Genomic DNA, 18,538 nt, shown 5'->3' on the forward strand with positions numbered 1-18,538 from the left:
TTGTGTATATATTTATATGTATATTAAGGAATTAAACAGGGGTTCTTTTCATTTCACAGTAGCACAGACTCAGTCAGTTACCTTAACTGCGCATTTTCTAGTAGGCCCCTCCATCTTATATCTCTCCAGGAAGGAGGACAAATGCTAAATAATCCACTGCTGGTCTCCACAGAGCAGATCTGGCAACCAGTGCCAATGCAGAGATGCTTTTTTTTCAGGGAGAAAAAAAAATATTGTCAGATCCCACGGCATCAGCAGGATCAAATTATTTTAAGATGGTGTGAAGAGCAGGGTGGTGGAAGGGGGAGGGGATGATTCTCAAACACTGGAAAAGTGTTGAGAACTGATGAAATATTAGTTTAGTTTCATGCCTATATGTGTGTAGTTGTGCCATACTACCAGACCCCAGGGTTTTTTTGGACTCATTTCACCTGCTAACCTGTCAGATTCCAAACACAGAGATGTCAGCCAGTGTTTGTGAAATTTGTGCAGCAGAGAAACTGAAGTTCATCAGCCTGTGTGTGGGGTGGAGTAATTTAAAACCTAATTACATAAATAAATGGAAATTAGGCATCAATAGTTCATAAACATGACAGAGAGGAGCAACTGGCCAGCACTTTCATAAGATGAGAAACCGGTCTCATATTCCCATGGAACCTTCTTTGTAATTTAGCACAACATATATACATCAGTTACAATGTATTATTGTATAAAGTAATTAAATAAATTGATTGTTAATATATAAGGAAATATATTTTCTTTGTGTAAAGGTAGTTTTTTTTCTGTGTACTTTAAATACTGATATCACAGTGGTGTTAGCACTGCCAAAGTGATTCCCTGTCTAACAAAAAAGATGCAACTTGGCCATCACTACTATTTACTCATCAAATCTTGACCATCAAATCTTTCCACCCTGTCTTTGTCTTTCTTTCTGATTCTACCATTGTCTCTTTGTCTCAAATTCATTGAGATGAGTGACCTGCACCATAAATAATTAGCTGGGAGTTGTTTAATATTTAGGGTTAGGTTTTATTTCAAATAACTAACTCAAAGTATTAATCCTAATAATGATGTTTGTTTTAGCAAACAGCACTAAAAAGTGAGAAAAACAATTATATGAAACAAAAGGATAGAATATAAGAGCCCAGTGTGACTCAGTCACCGTTGACTCATTCCGGTTTACCCATTCGTGACTGCAGGTTTAGCTGAGAACATCATATTAGTGCACAGACTGCTTGAGCAAACCTTACTTCTGCCTCCCTGCATGACAGCGTACATCTGATGAACCCAACCCCTGCCACCCTCCCTTGCAATAACTGTTTAGGGAGAGTTAAGTCGTGTTGGGAGGGGTTCACGGAAATAATTGTTTGGATCCTGGTGTCCCTTGAGCCCTGCAGAGGTTTGGTCATTACATACACATTCTGGATGCTGATTAGAGCCCCACGGCCCCTAGAGATGCTGGGATACCCTTCAACACCTGCTGCCCCGAGCACAGCACTGGATCAAACTCATTTATTACACACACACACACACACACACACACACACACACACACACACACACACACACACACACACACACACACACACACACACACATTCATTGGATCCATTAGTCTTTGTTTGGTCAAAAATAGAATAGCAATTCCAAAATGGGCAATATCCTAAGCTGAACCTATTTCTATCAGTAAACACCATCACAAATACTGTAGATTTATACTGAGTGTGCTGCGTTTTGGTGGTTTTAAGCTGATGGGAATCATGTGGGTGGATTTGTCACGGAGGCAATTGGCATGACACGTGTCATCGGTGGGCTGTGGGAAAACACGTTCCGGTCGGCTGGTGACAGCAATGTGTGTCCTGTCACATTAGCACACACCACAGAGGAAGCCAGCCCAGGTCATTAAAGTGAGACGGCCCATCCTTTATTTTTAACACAGCACGTCTGCTTACTGTTGTCCAGTCAAGAGAGCTGGGATAAAAGGTAAAGGGATGATTTTGAAGATATTTTTTACCTGTATGCTGGCTGTTTAACTGACTACTGCAAAATAAATAAATAATCAAAAAAATAATTTTCTTTATCATTATAATTCATTGGTTTCCAGTAAAAATATAGGGATTTATTTATTTTTTATTTTTACGTATTTTTTTTTTTAACTGATTGAGATATTAAGATTTAGAGGATCTTTTATTTTTCTGGGATTTGTGGAGTTCTGGTCTAGATTTTAGTCTTTGGGGGTCTGGTATTGGTCTACGCTTTAGTCTTATGGGATCTGGTACTGTTCTTGACCAGCTTTTGGTGGTCTAGATTTTTGGGGGTCTACTGTTGGTCTAGGCTTTAGTATTTGGTGGTCCAGTTTTGGTCTAGGCTTTAGAAGGTCTGTTATTGAGCGTTTTTTTTTTTTTTTTTTAAGTCTGCTGTTGGTCTAGGCTTTAATATTTGGTGGTCTGGTATTGTTCTAAGCTTTAGTTTTTACTGGTCCAGTTTTGGTCTAGGATTTAGAAGGACTGGTACTGATCCGTTTTTTGTTGTTGTTGTTGTTGTTGTTGTTGTTGTTGTTTTTTAGGTCTGGTATTGGTCTAGGCTTTAGACTTTGGGGTCTGGTACTGGTCTAGATTTTAGTCTTTGGGGGTCTGGTATTGGTCTAGGCTTTAGTCTTTTGGGGTCCAGCTTTGGTCTAGGCTTTAGAAGGTCTGTTATTGATCTGGGTTTTTTTGAGGTCTGGTATTGATCTAGACTTTAGCCTTTGGGGTCCGGTACTAGTCTAGATTTTAGTCTTTGGGGTTCTAGTATTGGTCTAGGCTTTAGTCTTTTGGGGTCCAGTACTAGCCTAGGTTTTAGTCTTGGGTGTCTGGCATTGGTCTGGGTCTTAGAGAGCCTGGCAGTAGACTGATTTTGGGATGGTTTAGTATTGGTTTGGGTCTTGGAGGGTATGGTCTTTAATTCTATTCTATACTCTCATTAAAGTGAGACGGCCCATCCTTTATTTTTAACACAGCACGTCTGCTTACTGTTGTCCAGTCAAGAGAGCTGGGATAAAAGGTAAAGGGATGATTTTGAAGATATTTTTACCTGTATGCTGGCTGTTTAACTGACTACTGCAAAATAAATAAATAATCAAAAAAATAAAAAATAATTTTCTTTATCATTATAATTCATTGGTTTCCAGTAAAAATATAGGGATTTATTTATTTTTTATTTATTTTTTTTATGTATTTTTTTTTTTTTTTTTACTGATTGAGATATTAAAATTTAGAGGATCTTTTATTTTTCTGGGATTTGTGGAGTTCTGGTCTATATTTTAGTCTTTGGGGGTCTGGTATTGGTCTACGCTTTAGTCTTATGGGATCTGGTACAGTTCTTGACCAGCTTTTGGTGGTCTAGATTTTTGGGGGTCTATTGTTGTTCTAAGCTTTAGTTTTTACTGGTCCAGTTTTGGTCTAGGATTTAGAAGGACTGTTACTGATCCGTTTTTTTTTTTTTTGTTGTTGTTGTTTTTTAGGTCTGGTATTGGTCTAGGCTTTAGACTTTGGGGTCCAGTACTGGTCTAGATTTTAGTCTTTGGGGGTCTGGTATTGGTCTAGGCTTTAGTCTTTTGGGGTCCAGCTTTCGTCTAGGCTTTAGAAGGTCTGTTATTGATCTGGGTTTTTTTGAGGTCTGGTATTGATCTAGACTTTAGCCTTTGGGGTCCGGTACTAGTCTAGATTTTAGTCTTTGGGGTTCTGCTATTGGTCTAGGCTTTAGTCTTTTGGGGTCCAGTACTAGCCTAGGTTTTAGTCTTGGGTGTCTGGCATTGGTCTGGGTCTTAGAGAGCCTGGCAGTAGACTGATTTTGGGATGGTTTAGTATTGGTTTGGGTCTTGGAGGGTATGGTCTTTAATTCTATTCTATACTCTCATGGCAAATAACAAATGAATGGCCAGCACGCTCAGCAGTCTGCTGTAGGGGTTTAAATGGTATTGATTTGTGATTCGTTCCCATCTAATTTGCTGGCGGTAATTTGTCCTTTGTTGGTCATTCACCTTAATCAGATCCACTGGTGTAATGAGCCAGATCTATTGACTCTGACTACATATAAGGTTTACACACTAGAGAAATCCTGACGGAGTCTTTGATGGATATTAAATAAGATTTAAGGATGTACATTACAGGAAGCATGATGGAGCGTCACTTTCACAAACCCTTGTATATGTTATTGTCTTGTGTAAAGTTTTAAAAAAGTGTACATTTTATGGAAATAATGCTTTAAAATAATAAATTTAAGTGCAAACCGAATGTAATTGCTTGAATATTTAATTGAATGGTTATTGCCATTGAAAACTGTATTGTAGTTTACATACATATTTAATGCAAACTTTTGTTGAACTTCGATGTTTGTAAGAGAAACAAACAAAGGGACATTAGATCCTCACAAAGAGAGACGGAACAATTTCAAATCAATGCCCAGGATGATTTTAATGACTATATCATGCAAAAATAATCATCACACTTTATAAAGAACATCAACTCTTATCTTTTCAAAACCAGAAAATTGCCTTTAAATTTTGGTCCACCAGTCGCAAAAATGAAAGGAAAGACATAATAATGTCCTGATTGGAATAACTGAATATAAAATCACACTTAGAGAGCAATTCATACAGTTTAACACTTTTTGACATCAACAAATCGCTTGTTTGACACAACAATAGAATTTAACAATCACTTGTGCACTTCAGTCTCAGGCAAGAGGCCATAAAAAGAGCTTTAGGTTTGTGATAAATTCATCACAAAATACACAAATCTACAAAACATCTAGCTGAGTTTCAGATCAACGTAAAGCATGGCTCAGATCCCAACCTCTGAAAATGGCCTTGAACTTTCTGACCAGAACAAACATAAGCTGATTCTGATGCTTCAATAAGACTCTCCAACCATTTGAATGACTCCATAAACTAGACACAATTCAGATTTGATGAATGAATTAGATGTTGTATATAACAAGATTGCTGATGTTATCAGTAAATTATTGCAGTACGTTTTCTTAATAGGTTTTTTTTTTTTTTTTTTTTTAAGACTTTGACACATCATCTTATATTACTGCTGGCTGACTAAACACAACACACTGGTTTGTGTCATGAATGGAGGATCAGAGTGAATCTCACAAAAACGTGCAAGTTTCAAAGAAAATTAAGCTGTAGGGCCATTATTATTATGATTATTATTGTTGTTTTTATTTATTTATAACTTTGACAGCATTGTAGTATTGATATTATTTTTTTTTGCATTGCCGTAATGCAAATTACTTATTTTTTTTCTTTTGCATTACGGTAATGAGAATTTGGGGCTAAATGTGCTTGATTGTAATACATGCATTAAAAAAAAAAAAAAAAAAAAAAAAAAAAAACTTAAATGGTCCTAAAAGCAGATTTAATTTTCTTAACGCAATATAAAATTCAATATTTCTTTTCTTTAGATTTTTAGATTAAACAGAACCTGCACATCCTAACAGGTTTTGTGAAATTCACTCAACATATTACATCAGCTTTGCATGGCAACACTTGAATACATCAGAAGATCAGAATTTGACCATACATATGGAATGATCTCAGTGGCATCACAATACATCCCGAACGGACAACCTCACTCTTATGACAGTTTCTATGATAAATATGGCCCAATAAGCACAGATATCACTGACCCAGATTCACAACATTCTCACAGAAACAGTAAACCCATGTCAAAACACATACTTAAGATAGAAATTACTTGTTTTCCCAAATAACAACATGTCAGTGCATTCAAGTATCTTAGAAAATGTCATTGTTGGTTAAAACGGAACATTTTAAATGAAGACCAGCTTAATACCACTTAAAATACAGGACTGTATTGCCAAGCACACACATGAATGTATTGTTGATGTTACTATAGCTGAACAAAACTTATACAAGATTGCACTTTTAAAAGTTCTCAAGTGTACTTTAGGACATTTCAATATTTAAAGGTTTCTCAATATATTTCACACTTATTTTAATACACATCATCTTTCAGATTTGTGCTATTTTAGATTCTTTCTGCATCAGATAGTAATAGTAAATGTCTATTTTGCTCTACCTTCTAGGTTTATGTCCCAAATAAAGGGACTAGTGTATAATGTGTAATATAGTACACGTACATAGTGATAAACATCATTCTTTGTAGGTTTAAGTTATATAATATAGCTAAATAACCCAAATTTTGCATATTTTCTGTAAGGTCAATGACAAGAGCTCTGTAAACCAGAGTGAAACACTTGTTTCTTTTGAACAAAACTACATTCATCTAAACTATACCCATCACAACTCTACACTAATTGGTCCTGACCAACGAAACTAAACTACTCATCTGCTAAAGATATAGCAGAAGACACAAAACTAAAACAAAACTGGTTTAAACCTGCAAAAAAACAGCCAAGACCTGTGCTTTGATTACAGATGTCTGTGCTATTAAGTATTGTCAGCTGATTAAATGTCATAAACCACAGTAATAATTAAACATTTCTGTATTTTTAAAGGAAACATTTAAATAGCCATATATATTCTTTGTATAATCCTAAATATGACTTTTTCATTTAATTATCAGTATATTCTCATTAATATCTCTGAATATTATTATTATGCCCTCTTAAATATCTTCTCTATTCACTTTTGATTGGTTAAAGACTCTTTTCAAAAATGACTCCGATAGCTATGCTTAAACACAGTCTATCTGTCTTTATTTCTTCTATCTCTTTCTATCTAGGAGTACCCGTCTCTTGTATAGGTCTGCTTGGCGTCCTCCTGGATGTATTCCTCAGTTTTCTCCCAGCCTTTCGCCCATCCCCCGTTCAGCTGCGTCGTGGCCCCATATGTTTTGGCGGGGCCCCCAAGAGCGGCCTGGCCTCCGAAAGGAGCATGGCTCAGCGTGATGTCACCGGTCTCCTCCGCTAACTCGTCTTCATCGATGAAGCCACACTTCTCCTCACTGGTCTCCTCCGGATCGGCCCATGGCTGCTTCTCGCCGGATGCAAAAATCCCATAGAAGATCACACCGCCGTAATGCACCAGCGCGGCGATCAGGAACACGTTCTGCCATTCCTCACGAGTCTGACGGACAAGAAAAGACAAACTCAGGAATGCGGTCTTTCAATTTTTATTCGGATGCAAAAAGGATGATTTTAATTCTGCTTATGATGTCTTTCTGTTTTTATTGAATGATTTTTGACTGTATACTTTCTACAATATTTGAAAAACAGAACATGAACAATATGCGTTATGCAACAATAAACATTTTAGATTTTCTATGCTGCATTGTTGTCACATGACCTCATTACGTTGTATGTTTAGTTCTTGGAAATGTTGTTTTGCTTTTTTTGTTCCAGTTTTTGTAAAACCTGTGTAATAAAGAGATGATAAAAAAAACATGGCTCATATAGCTATTGTTGGTCAAACTGGAAAAGTGTGGGATGCCGTATTCTCTGTAGTGTGTTCTGTCGTATCCTGTACATATTGATACACAAATTTCTAAGGCTTCTAAATTATCAGTATGAGCAAAAACATATTTTATGCAATCTACTACAGTAAATGTCTTCTGTTGACTGATTGTAGTTTTTTAGCAAGTGAGTTTTTGCTATATTTTTTGCAATATTTCAAGGTGAACACTTACTGGACTGAAGCGAATGAAGAATTATATGTTTTCATTCCCACAATTAAAACTACAGGGCTTTGATCATAAAACATTTTTTTAAACTATTTAAAAAAAGATTTTAAATATGATCTTATTAAGACATATTATTATTATTATATTATAAGATATAAAGTGACAACTGATATTTATATCATTTGATGATGTGGTCTACTATAAAGATCTCATTGATTTACAGTACAAATCAGAATGTCATTTATTAAATACTACTAAAATACTACTAAGACCACAGGAACCAGATGAGTCCTCTGCACAATCTGACTTTTCTGCAGCTTGGAATTGAACTGCTGGTTTCGTCTGGTCAGAGGAGAACTGGCCCCCCGACTGAGCCTGGTTTCTCCCAAGGTTTTTTCTCCATTCTGTCACTGATGGAGTTTTGGTTCCTTGCCGCTGTCACCTCTGGCTTGCTTAGTTGGGGACACTTAATTTCCAGCGGTATATCATCAAATTGATTGCACAGATACTATTTAAACTGAACTGAGGTGGATGATGACATCACTGAATTCAATGATGAGCTGCCTTTAACTTAAAATTGAGTTTTTATTAGTGTCCTTCTGCATTATTGACACTTTTTTCCTATTTAATACTGTAAAGTTGCTTTGACACAATCTGTATTGTTAAAAGCGCTATATCTATAAAGGTGACTTGACTTGACTAAAAACACATATGTAAATGTTATATATATATATAGTTTGATATGTTGATATGTTCTCTAATAAACTGTTCCATTAATATATATATATATATATATATATATATATATATATATATGATATATATATATGTTATATGTATTATATCTATATATAATATATGTATATATATATATATATATATATATATATATATTTTTTTTTTTTTTATATATTTAACTATTGTTTCAAATGTCAGATGTAAGTAAAGGTAGCAATAAACATGTGATAATGAAAGTAGGGCTAATTTCAGGATTTCTCACCTTGTTTTTGGTCATAGCACCTACAATGAGAGGGCAGACCATACCAGAAAGCGTGCCCACTCCATTAGAAATACCCATCAGTATGCTGGCATACCTCGGCGCGATGTCCAAGTGGTTGACATTAAAACCTGTAGAGGGATGGGATAAAGGAAGAAATCAGAAATATCATTTATTTTAGATATTGCTGAATGCAAGTAAATCAAAAATGGGATTTCAAAACTTGAAGCCTGTGTCACGTCAGTGTGTGAATGTCTCACCTGATATAGCAAAGCCGCTAAAACCAACAGCTAGCACCAGAAATGAGATGGCCACACCTTTACTGTGAGAGAAACCAACCACTAACAGCAGAGTGGCCTCCATTCCAAACCCTACAATGAATTGATGTATGGGTCAAAGGTCACGCCATACCATCATGTTTTCTATTAATTCCAAGCACAAGATACAATTGATTGAATGAAATGTGGTGACTCTTACCGCCGCAATTCATGATTTTCCTGACGGTGGTGGTGGATAAGATGTTTTTGCTGCGCAGGAAGTCAGCCAGTTGGCCGCCGATTGGCACTATGATGGTCATGACCAGGTGGGGTAGAGCAGAGAGCATACCGACCTGACAACACCACAGACAACATCAGTGGGATAGTGAGATTAAGAATTTAGCAAGCAGCAACCTCCCGCTCTCTCTTATGAAGCCAACAAGGAAGTGACTAAAACTGCATTTCATCGACTGGCCGCTAGAGGCTGGCTGCAAAAGGGAGTCAGTCCCAAAGACCCCCTATGTTAAAATGCCTAACTTTACAGCAGAAAAAAAAAAATGTTTACAGCCTGGTACGAAAAATGATTTTGGTCAATATAGTTAAACTGTGAGGGGGTGATTTTTTTATAACTCATCCGTTTAAATTATATTAAGCCTTAATGTTCTGCATAATTAAGGGAGTGGCCACTTGAGTGACAAATAGATTGCCGCTGCTGACACTCCCGTCAAGCTAGGCGGGCGTGTTTCAGCAACCAGCTCCCGCCTTTTTACTCATATTCGATTTTTTTGAGAGTAATACGCGGTAAGGCGCTGCCAAGATGGCGACGGTCGGCTCTGTCCTCATGAGCTTCAAAAACGCTCTTCAGAAAACTACGTTTGACGTCACGGACACTACGTCCATGTTTTTATACAATCTATGGAATTTAGACAAAAACCCATACGAGTTATGATATTTAGTTAAAAAAAAATTACGAATCGCCAAGCCACACTTTTTAATACAATTAAATTTACTGGTGATTTTTAGGATTTTTAGGACTTTTAAGGAAAGCAGTGTGCTTAATTTTATTGAGTGTACTACCTGTAGTGTACTTCGAATCTTACAAGTATATTTAAAAAAATTACATATTTGAAATTACATATAAAGATGTGTTTATTCCTTATAAAGTGGGTAAATCACTTGTAAGTTCATTTATTTAGTATAAATTAAAACTGTTTAAGTATGCTATATTGTACTGTACTTCTTCTAGTCCTTTTTTTACAAGAGCTGCACAGATTAAAAATGCATGTCTCAAGACAAGTTGTAGCATGCAGAATTTTAGAGCTTATTTGCATATATTCCTCACACAAATTTATCATATAGCTTCATAAGGAGTAAAATGTAGTCATATGGAGTACTTGTACAATACTTACAGTATGATGCATGCCTTTCTTGTGTCTTTTGACAGTAAAAATAATTTTCCATTTTCATTGCACAGATAACAGCAGCTCAGATATTATTCTAATTTTCTCAAAACTCCTACAGGTTTGGTGTAAAAACCTGTCATTTTCTCTTATCAAATAAAACAATGCAAACCTCTATAATGCTATTTAATTAGCACACTTGATACAAAATGTGTGGATCAAAACTAGCTCAAATATACTATATAATAAAAAAAGATACCATATACTAATACTGAATCACTACACTGAAATCCTTAACAAGCCCTGATTGATAAAACCACAAAAAAGTCCAATCTCCCATGCCGCACTATGAGGCAGTTCTGACCAGCAGAATCAAACAGTGGTTCAATTCCACCTGTCAGACCTGCAGGATTTATGTCACTCTATCAGCTCAGGAGTCGAAGATCAATAACAATGTCAGGCTTTATTTATGTACGCCACTGTGAGCACACATTTCTGAATGCCCAACATCTCAAATACAATCCAACACGGACGACTCAGTGCATGACAGCAGTGAATGAGGGTCAAACACAACAGACAGTGACGATTCAAATGAGGCCTGAGAAAGAATTGCACATGAGACCAATTCATACAGCAAATGTAAACACAAAATGACATGCCTGAGATCTGATTAAATCAGTTTAGCTGCTTCTCTCACCTTGCTGATTTCAAAGCCAAACACTTCTTCAAAGTACGCTGGCTGACTGATCAGCAACAGATAGAAAGTCCAGCTCCTGCAGAAGTTGGCCACAATGATTGCATAGACCGGCATGGAGGTGAAGAACTTCCTCCAGGGCGTCTTGAATTTCTGGAGAAAAATAAAATAAAAAATTATAAACTGAGATGGGAAACTCTATAGGACTAAAAATGTTTTGGAACAAACAAATAGATAGTAAAAAATAAAGATGTTACCAGTTCCTCTATCTATCTATCTATCTATCTATCTATCTATCTATCTATCTATCTATCTATCTATCTATCTATCTATCTATCTATCTAACAAATTACTTACTTACGCTAGCTATTTACTTACTTACTTAATTGTATGTAGATTGTTGTTATATATTTAGTGTTTAGAGTTAGGTGAATTGGAGTAGTAAAAGTTTTTTGCAAGTTGCTATTGATATTATCTTTCTGTTAATTTCATACTAGTTAGGGGTCTTATTTATTTATTAATTTCTTTATTATTTTTTATGTTCACCAAGGCTGCATTTATTTGATCAAAAATACAGTAAAACTGTAATAGTGTGAAATATAATTACAATTTAATATAACTGTTTTCTATGTGTATATATTATTAAATATAATTTATTCCTGTGATGCAGTGCTGAATTTTCAGCATCATTACTGCAGTCTTCAGTGTCACATGATCCTGGAGAAATCATCCTATAATATGCTGATTTGCTGAAGAAACATTTCTGATTATCATCAGATGTGCTGCTTCATATTTTTGTGGAAACCATGTTCAATTTTTCCATGTCTATTTGATAAATAAAAAGCTCAAATCAATTAGAAATTTCATTACTATAACTTTTGATAAATTTAATGCATCCTGAGCATATTAATTTCTTTCAAAATGGCCTTTATGCTAATAGACATGGACTAACACCCAGAAAACCCCAAATGTGATTTCATGGGATCTTCAGATTTGGGGAACATACCTCAGACGCCCCCATTAGACTGGCACTTTCTCCAATACTCTCCTCAATGTAAGTCCTCTCTTCATCTGTAATGGTGGGATGATCTGCTGGGCTCTCATATGAAACCAGAATCCAAAACATGTACCAGACAATCCCAAAACTCCCTGTAACCCAATGGAGAGACAGCAAGAAGAGTCAAGGAATCAATCACCCAAAAAAGAAACGTCTGCTATCATTTCAGAAGTTCACAGTGAAGATTATAAGCCTACCATATATATAGAAGACAGAAGACCAGCCTGAGTACTGCACTAATATTCCCGCCATCGGCATGGCCACCACAGCGCCCGCGTATGAACCTGAAACAGGGTGGTTTTACAGCTTTTATTTTGGGAACTCTGTGTTATGAAGGCGTTCAAACAGGGAAATCGTATTTACCACAAAAAGAGGTGGTTGCTAAGCGACTTCTCTCAAGGGGCGGAGCCCACTTGCTCCAAATCCCATGGCATGCTGGGTAGGTCACACCCTGGACACACAGAAACATGTCAAACCATCACCGCAATCGATCAAAAAAGTGCAAAATAATTGCCTTTATTGTTATATTTTTGAATTACACTTTTTTACTATTTTTTTTTTATTTATTTTTTTTGCCACAAAGACATGATTCCTATGATTTACACATGTATGAATAATTCTGAAGACATTATTTTATGCTAAATCCTGCTTTTTACACTCATTTCCAGATTACTTCTTTTTTTGATAAGTGTATGTGTGTGTGTGTGATTATATATTTTTGAAAAATCTTCATTCTTATTTTGTTAAAAAACTGAACGTGATGTAAAGATTTCACTGATATTGTTAAATTAGCAGCACCTGATTAGGTAATATTAGGCCTTTTTTCACATCAGCAGGACTGTGTTATATTAATGAGATAATATATTTGCATATATGCTGTAAATTTACATTCATTATGTAATAAATTATTTAAAATCATTCATGGAATGTTTTTTGACATGGGTCATAAAAAACAGAGAAATCGAACCTTTAACAAATGAACACATACAATGGCAGTTCAAATAAGGATTAACGATCCATGCAGACTTGCACAAACGCAGTCTGATCAGATCTGATTCACCACAAACACACTAATGCCCCCCATTAAATCTTCATTAGCAGCTAATTGTCACACAATCAGTCACTGATAGACACAAATTGCTGCGGCCAGCAGAGGAGAGCACATCCACAGAGCTAATGTCAATACACACAACACAAGCTACTGTGCAATAAAACCTCAAATGGCTTTTAATTCATGTACAGTTGACACTCATTGTGAACAATAGTATAGAAAAGCAGACGAGCAGCACACAGACAAAGGCAGCAAGCAGCTGCTAAAACTCTTTCAGTCTTCATTCTTCAGTGACTTTTGTCTGAATAAGAGATGACATCACAAGCATGTTCTCTCCTTTCAAGCGTTTCATTTTTCAAAATTTGTTTGCTCTCTTTTAATCCATCACTCCTGTGTTTTCAGTGTGTCTCTGCTGTACTGATGTACAGTCGGTGGGATAATGCACCTGAACATGATGTGATGTCCTGTTAACCCTATTTTATTATTATTAATCTTATTAAAGGAGACAGATCAAGAAGTCACACACTTGGTTGTAATGAGGCAGAGCAGGGCTAGTTGTCACACAGGGATGTTGTTACAAGTGCTATATACGTTTTGCTTAAACTGTGTATTTTTAACATTCATTCCTTGTAAGTTACTTATCGTAAAGATAAGTTTTGTTTGTTTTGAACTGAGAGATGAGTCGAAATTACTGCCCAGTTACTGCTAACTGACATTATGCTACAAATGCTCTCAAACTAAATTTGACCCTGTAATAATATTCCAGCATCTGGTTGCTTTGGTGGAACTGAACCTGAGATTTGTTTAGTGTAAATCATCTGTTAAATTACTAATCATCAAATCAATGAAATGAAGAGAGAACAGAGTCTTACTTCGACGAGGCCCTGCAGTATCCTCACGAAGATGACACAGCCGTAGTGCACACGCGCAGCAGAGGGGATGAACATATTGAGAGTCGACGTGAGCAGGATAGCAGCACCAAACACCCTGCAGATCAAAGTGTGCAGATATGGTTTCTAATGGTTAGAAATCATAGATTGGGCACTTAAACTATATCCAGTCGGCAGCAACCATACACCGACTCAAGGCACATCTGTAGAGCAGATGCAAAAAACAAAAGAAAAAACTGAGCAAGAAATAAATGCCAAGACCGATAGTAAATAACATTTACTGTGTAGACAATAGTAGCCGAAGGCATCAGTGTCTAGTACAGAAATCATACTAAGAATGCTCAAAGGCAGGAAAACACATATTTTATTTATTGTGTGAGATCTAATTTACATAGGCTGCAGCCATCTGTTTCCATCAAATTCATGTAATGAATGAAGATCTCAACCTTCTCAAAGCCAAGATGTAAGAACAAAATGTAAAAAACGCATTTAACAGGCGCTCAGACTGACTTGCTCCTTTATATACAAGCTACTGTCTTTACTATTTAGTATTTTTATTTTTGCATTTGTATTTTACTGTATTGTAAAATTATATTCACTAATGTCTTCTATAGAGCTGCTTTACAGCAGAATCTGAATTTATCTCATATTTGAAGAAGTCTGCATCGCTGATTCTGTTATTTTCCTGATTATTACTGTGAAGCTGCTTTCAAGCAGCTGTATTGTATAACGTGATGACCCTGGAGCACAAAACCAGTCATAAGGGTCATTTTTTTAAAATTTAGATTTATACATAATCTGAAAGCTGAATAAATAAGCTTTCCATTGATGTGTGGTTTGTTATGATAGGACAATATTTGAAAAATCTGGAATCTGAGGGTGCAAAAAAAAAAAAAAAAATCTAAATATTGAGAAAATCACCTTTAAAGTTGTCCAAATGAAGTTCTTAGCAATGCATATTATTAAACAAAAATAAGTTTTTATAAATTTATGGAACATGATCTTTACTTAATATCCTAATGATTTTTGGCATAAAAGAAAAATCAATCATTTTGACCCTTACAATGTATTTTTGGCTATTGGTACAAATATACCCCAGTGACTTAAGACTGGTTTTGTGTTCTAGGGTCACATTTAACAGGCCACATCTCTTGGCAATTTTGTGCAATAATACATCATTTATAACATTTTAGAATACAATTTACATAATTTGATTTATGAAACATTAATTGATCAAATATGAATATATGGTGCATATGCATATTTATGGTGTGCATATTTAAAGTACGTATATCATTACATATATATACTAGGTATCTACTACATACCAGGTATCTAAAAATATGAGTCTATTTCAGTCAAAGGAAATTTTGTTGAATCAGGACGTGTTTCACAGTGAACAGAGAAAATGTGAGAAGCACACAGAGCCACGTGAGGCTGTCTGCTGGTTAATGAGCTCTCCAGAGGAAAGCGTGCCTGCTCTTCTGCATTCAGGCTTCATGGCAACCAAATAAAGCACAGAAAAAAACGACATGATTTGGCCTTTAAAAAAAGCCAAATAAACCTGCCTGCCTGATATAAACCATAAAAAAATGTAAAATAAAACATAAATAAATAAATAATTACATAAATAAATATTTGTTATATTTAGTAAGAAAACAAATGTAGCCTGTGAAACAATTTTAATATGGAGATAAATGCGCATTGTGAAGTACCTGTTGGCAGCCAGTCGTGAGGATATATATCCTCCTGGGATCTGTGTCACTATATAACCCCAGAAAAACGAGCCGTGGATCATTCCCACCGTCTCCGGATCCCAGTTAAACTTTGCTTTCTTTGGGGGAGATAATTAATAATAATAATAATAATAAAAACATGTATAAAATCTTTCACGTTAAATGCTTTGAAAGAAACATTTTGCATTCATTTTCCTCATAAAATGTAGATTTTTTTATTTTCTTTCTTTCTTCCTTTTTTCTTATTTTTTTTTCTTTTTTTTTTTTTTGCGAAACAGTGAATGTTTTCCTCTTCTTCATATAAAGGACTCAGATGGTGAGATGCTCTGACTGACAGGAGAGACGAGGGAGGAGCTTTGGCCCCCACAGGAGGTTCTCTGGCCCTCGCTCTCACCTCTGTGACGATGATCTTGCCGCCCCGGTGAACGGTGCTGTTATTGACCATGCCGACGATCGCGACTCCGAGGTTACAGCGGATCCCGAACGAGATGCAGAAGCCGAGGCCGCTCATGATGGCGATGATGTAGCGGCGCGGGAGCCCGAAGCACGTGCAGTCGCACAGAGGAGCTTTCTTCTCCCGGAGCTGCGCGGGCCGCCCATCCTCCGTCAGCTCGATCACTTCACCCGCTTTCTGCTTCTTCTCCATCACCCTGCGAAGATACAGCACTGCTCGATTTCTGAAACAAATGTCTCAAGGGCAGCGATTTTTTTTTTCTTTCCATTGTGTGTGTGTTTCTGGAGCGTTCTGGGAGTCTTAAAGTAAAGCAAGGGAAATAATCATAAGAACGTTTGACTGTTCGATCATCACACAGAAACATTCCTGTTACGTTCACGAAAACGTTCGTAGAATGTTATGAATTTATAAAAGAAAAAAAAAATAGAAAAAAAAAAGAACGTTAGGGCAACGTTCTATGTTTGCTGAGAGACGACTATTATTATTATTATGGTTAATTAACTGATTAAGTAAATGAATTGTTAATTAAAAACTGCAGTAGCTATGCTTAGAGGAAGATTTTAAAAAAAAATGTTTTATTTTAATTTATGATTCAAAGCATCAGCCATTCAGCAAATGAAGAAGATAGAATTCTATTGTAGCTATATCTCAGTTCTTATCTTTTGTCACGACTTGGCAAACTGAGTTATTTGAACCGCATTGCAGCATTTTTATCGAAATAGCTTATTAATGCAGACCCTACTATATCGTACAGGTTATTTTATTTTATTTTATTTTATTTTATTTTATTTCGTTGATGACATTTTTGTGGCTGCTTCAACGGTTAAATATACGAAACAAACATTAAAATATCTAAATAATCCACTACACAAAACGAATTCTATGATAAAAGATAATTGTATATGTTATATAATGCTGTGGTATATTAGAATGATCGTTGTCTGATCATAGCGGGAATGTTTCTTTTCTTTTCTGTGATGTAAACCATATACTGATCCGTTCTGACTCTAAGCGTTTCATAATCTCTGGCCTAAATGTAATATACAAAACACACACACACACACACACACACACACACACACACACACACACACACACAAAACGGCTCAAAACAAAATTCACTGTTTGCATAAAATATAAAGAATTTGGAAGATTTTGACAAGGTAAAACGGAAAAGGCTGAGATTAAGATCATTACAGTTTGTTTTTATTTTATCGTTTAAAAATAGAGATACAGATATAGCAATAATAATTATAAGAATTAATTGAAAATGATTTATTCTTAGCTCATCATGTCACGACTTTCTGTTCGTGAATTATGAATTGATTGAGGAGCGCTGTGGGCAGAGGAACGATCCTCGGAGGAATGCGTTCATCTCTAGATCTGTACACGATCACACCACGATCTTTGACGCGTTTAGTCATTTCTGGCGTATTTTCTCCTAACGAAAAATGTCGAAAAGAACGCGCTAAATTGCAAATTAATGAATCAGATTAATGGTTATCGAAGGAAGAAAAAACATTTGAATTCCTGTAGACATGCTGCCTCAATTGTATTTTATTCGAGACAATAAACGATTAATATTTTTGTAAAAAAAAAAAAAAATTCTCTCTCTCTCTCTCTCTCTCTCTCTCTCTCTCTCAATGGAAGGGCTGATACCTGTGCATGTGTCCCAGGGTTTTCCCGGCCAGATTCCTCAATCTTTCCTTACCGGGGGCCAAAACTCGTTCCTTCATCGTATCCATCTCCAAAGACAATATTCCGTTCGATATTAACAAGAAATTTTAATTTGGATTGGCTATAAGATGTTTCAGCATATTCCTTGAGTGTGGAAACCTGAGCAGGATTTTTGACCCAGTTACAAATGCGTTATTATTCCTCGTAGACGACTTATAAAACACCACGATCAATCAATCAATTAAAAGCTTGATTCACAGTCACTGAAATGTTCTTTGAAACTCCCTTTCCTTCGACTTCTGTAATTCTTCGGTTTTCCATTGTGCCGACATACTTATTAACTATAAACGAGAATATTCCATCAGAATTCACTTTCGGAAAATCCTGAAGCAGAGAAAAAATAAGATAAAATGACAAAGAAAGAGCAAGAAAAGAAATGTGGCGCGGGAGCTCGCTCAGTACCGTGGACAGAGATCGCGCGCGTGCGTCCAGCTGTTCCGTGAACCCGCCGCGCGCTCCCCTCTTTCACTCATGAACTGCTAAAAAAGCATGTACTAACATCTAGCTATTAACAAAGAGCCACTGGCAAACAAATGGATGAGTCATGTTATATTAGTCTCAGATGCACTGGGGTGCGTTTCCCAAAAGTAACTTTGGTCGCAAGTTCCGTCGC

General features: G+C 36.1%; 1 protein-coding gene across 1 annotated transcript; it reads right to left on the reverse strand.

The window, feature by feature from the left end:
- Positions 1-4,435: 4,435 nt before the first annotated feature.
- On the reverse strand, positions 4,436-18,392 carry LOC109080888 (vesicular glutamate transporter 2.2). Its single transcript, XM_042715766.1, has 12 exons — positions 17,848-18,392; positions 16,129-16,384; positions 15,714-15,832; positions 13,981-14,095; positions 12,421-12,508; positions 12,255-12,341; positions 12,007-12,149; positions 11,004-11,153; positions 9,127-9,259; positions 8,910-9,020; positions 8,653-8,780; positions 4,436-7,099 (listed from the first exon to the last, which is right to left on the reverse strand). The coding sequence occupies exons 1-12, from the start codon at positions 17,931-17,933 to the stop codon at positions 6,752-6,754; spliced, it is 1,764 nt and encodes a 587-aa protein (XP_042571700.1). The 5' UTR covers positions 17,934-18,392; the 3' UTR covers positions 4,436-6,751.
- Positions 18,393-18,538: the final 146 nt, after the last annotated feature.

This window comes from Cyprinus carpio, chromosome A25 (genome assembly GCF_018340385.1).
Source record: "Cyprinus carpio isolate SPL01 chromosome A25, ASM1834038v1, whole genome shotgun sequence".
NCBI classification, from domain to species: Eukaryota; Metazoa; Chordata; class Actinopteri; order Cypriniformes; family Cyprinidae; genus Cyprinus; species Cyprinus carpio.

Excerpts from the sequence above, each read along its gene's own strand:
- LOC109080888 (XM_042715766.1), bottom strand. The coding sequence starts at position 17,933 with ATGGATACGATGAAGGAACGAGTTTTGGCCCCCGGTAAGGAAAGATTG. Across the intron at positions 12,342-12,420 it reads AGCAACCACCTCTTTTTGTG|GTTCATACGCGGGCGCTGTG; the intron begins GTAAATACGATT and ends ACCCTGTTTCAG. Across the intron at positions 8,781-8,909 it reads TAGCGGCTTTGCTATATCAG|GTTTTAATGTCAACCACTTG; the intron begins GTGAGACATTCA and ends ATCCCTCTACAG.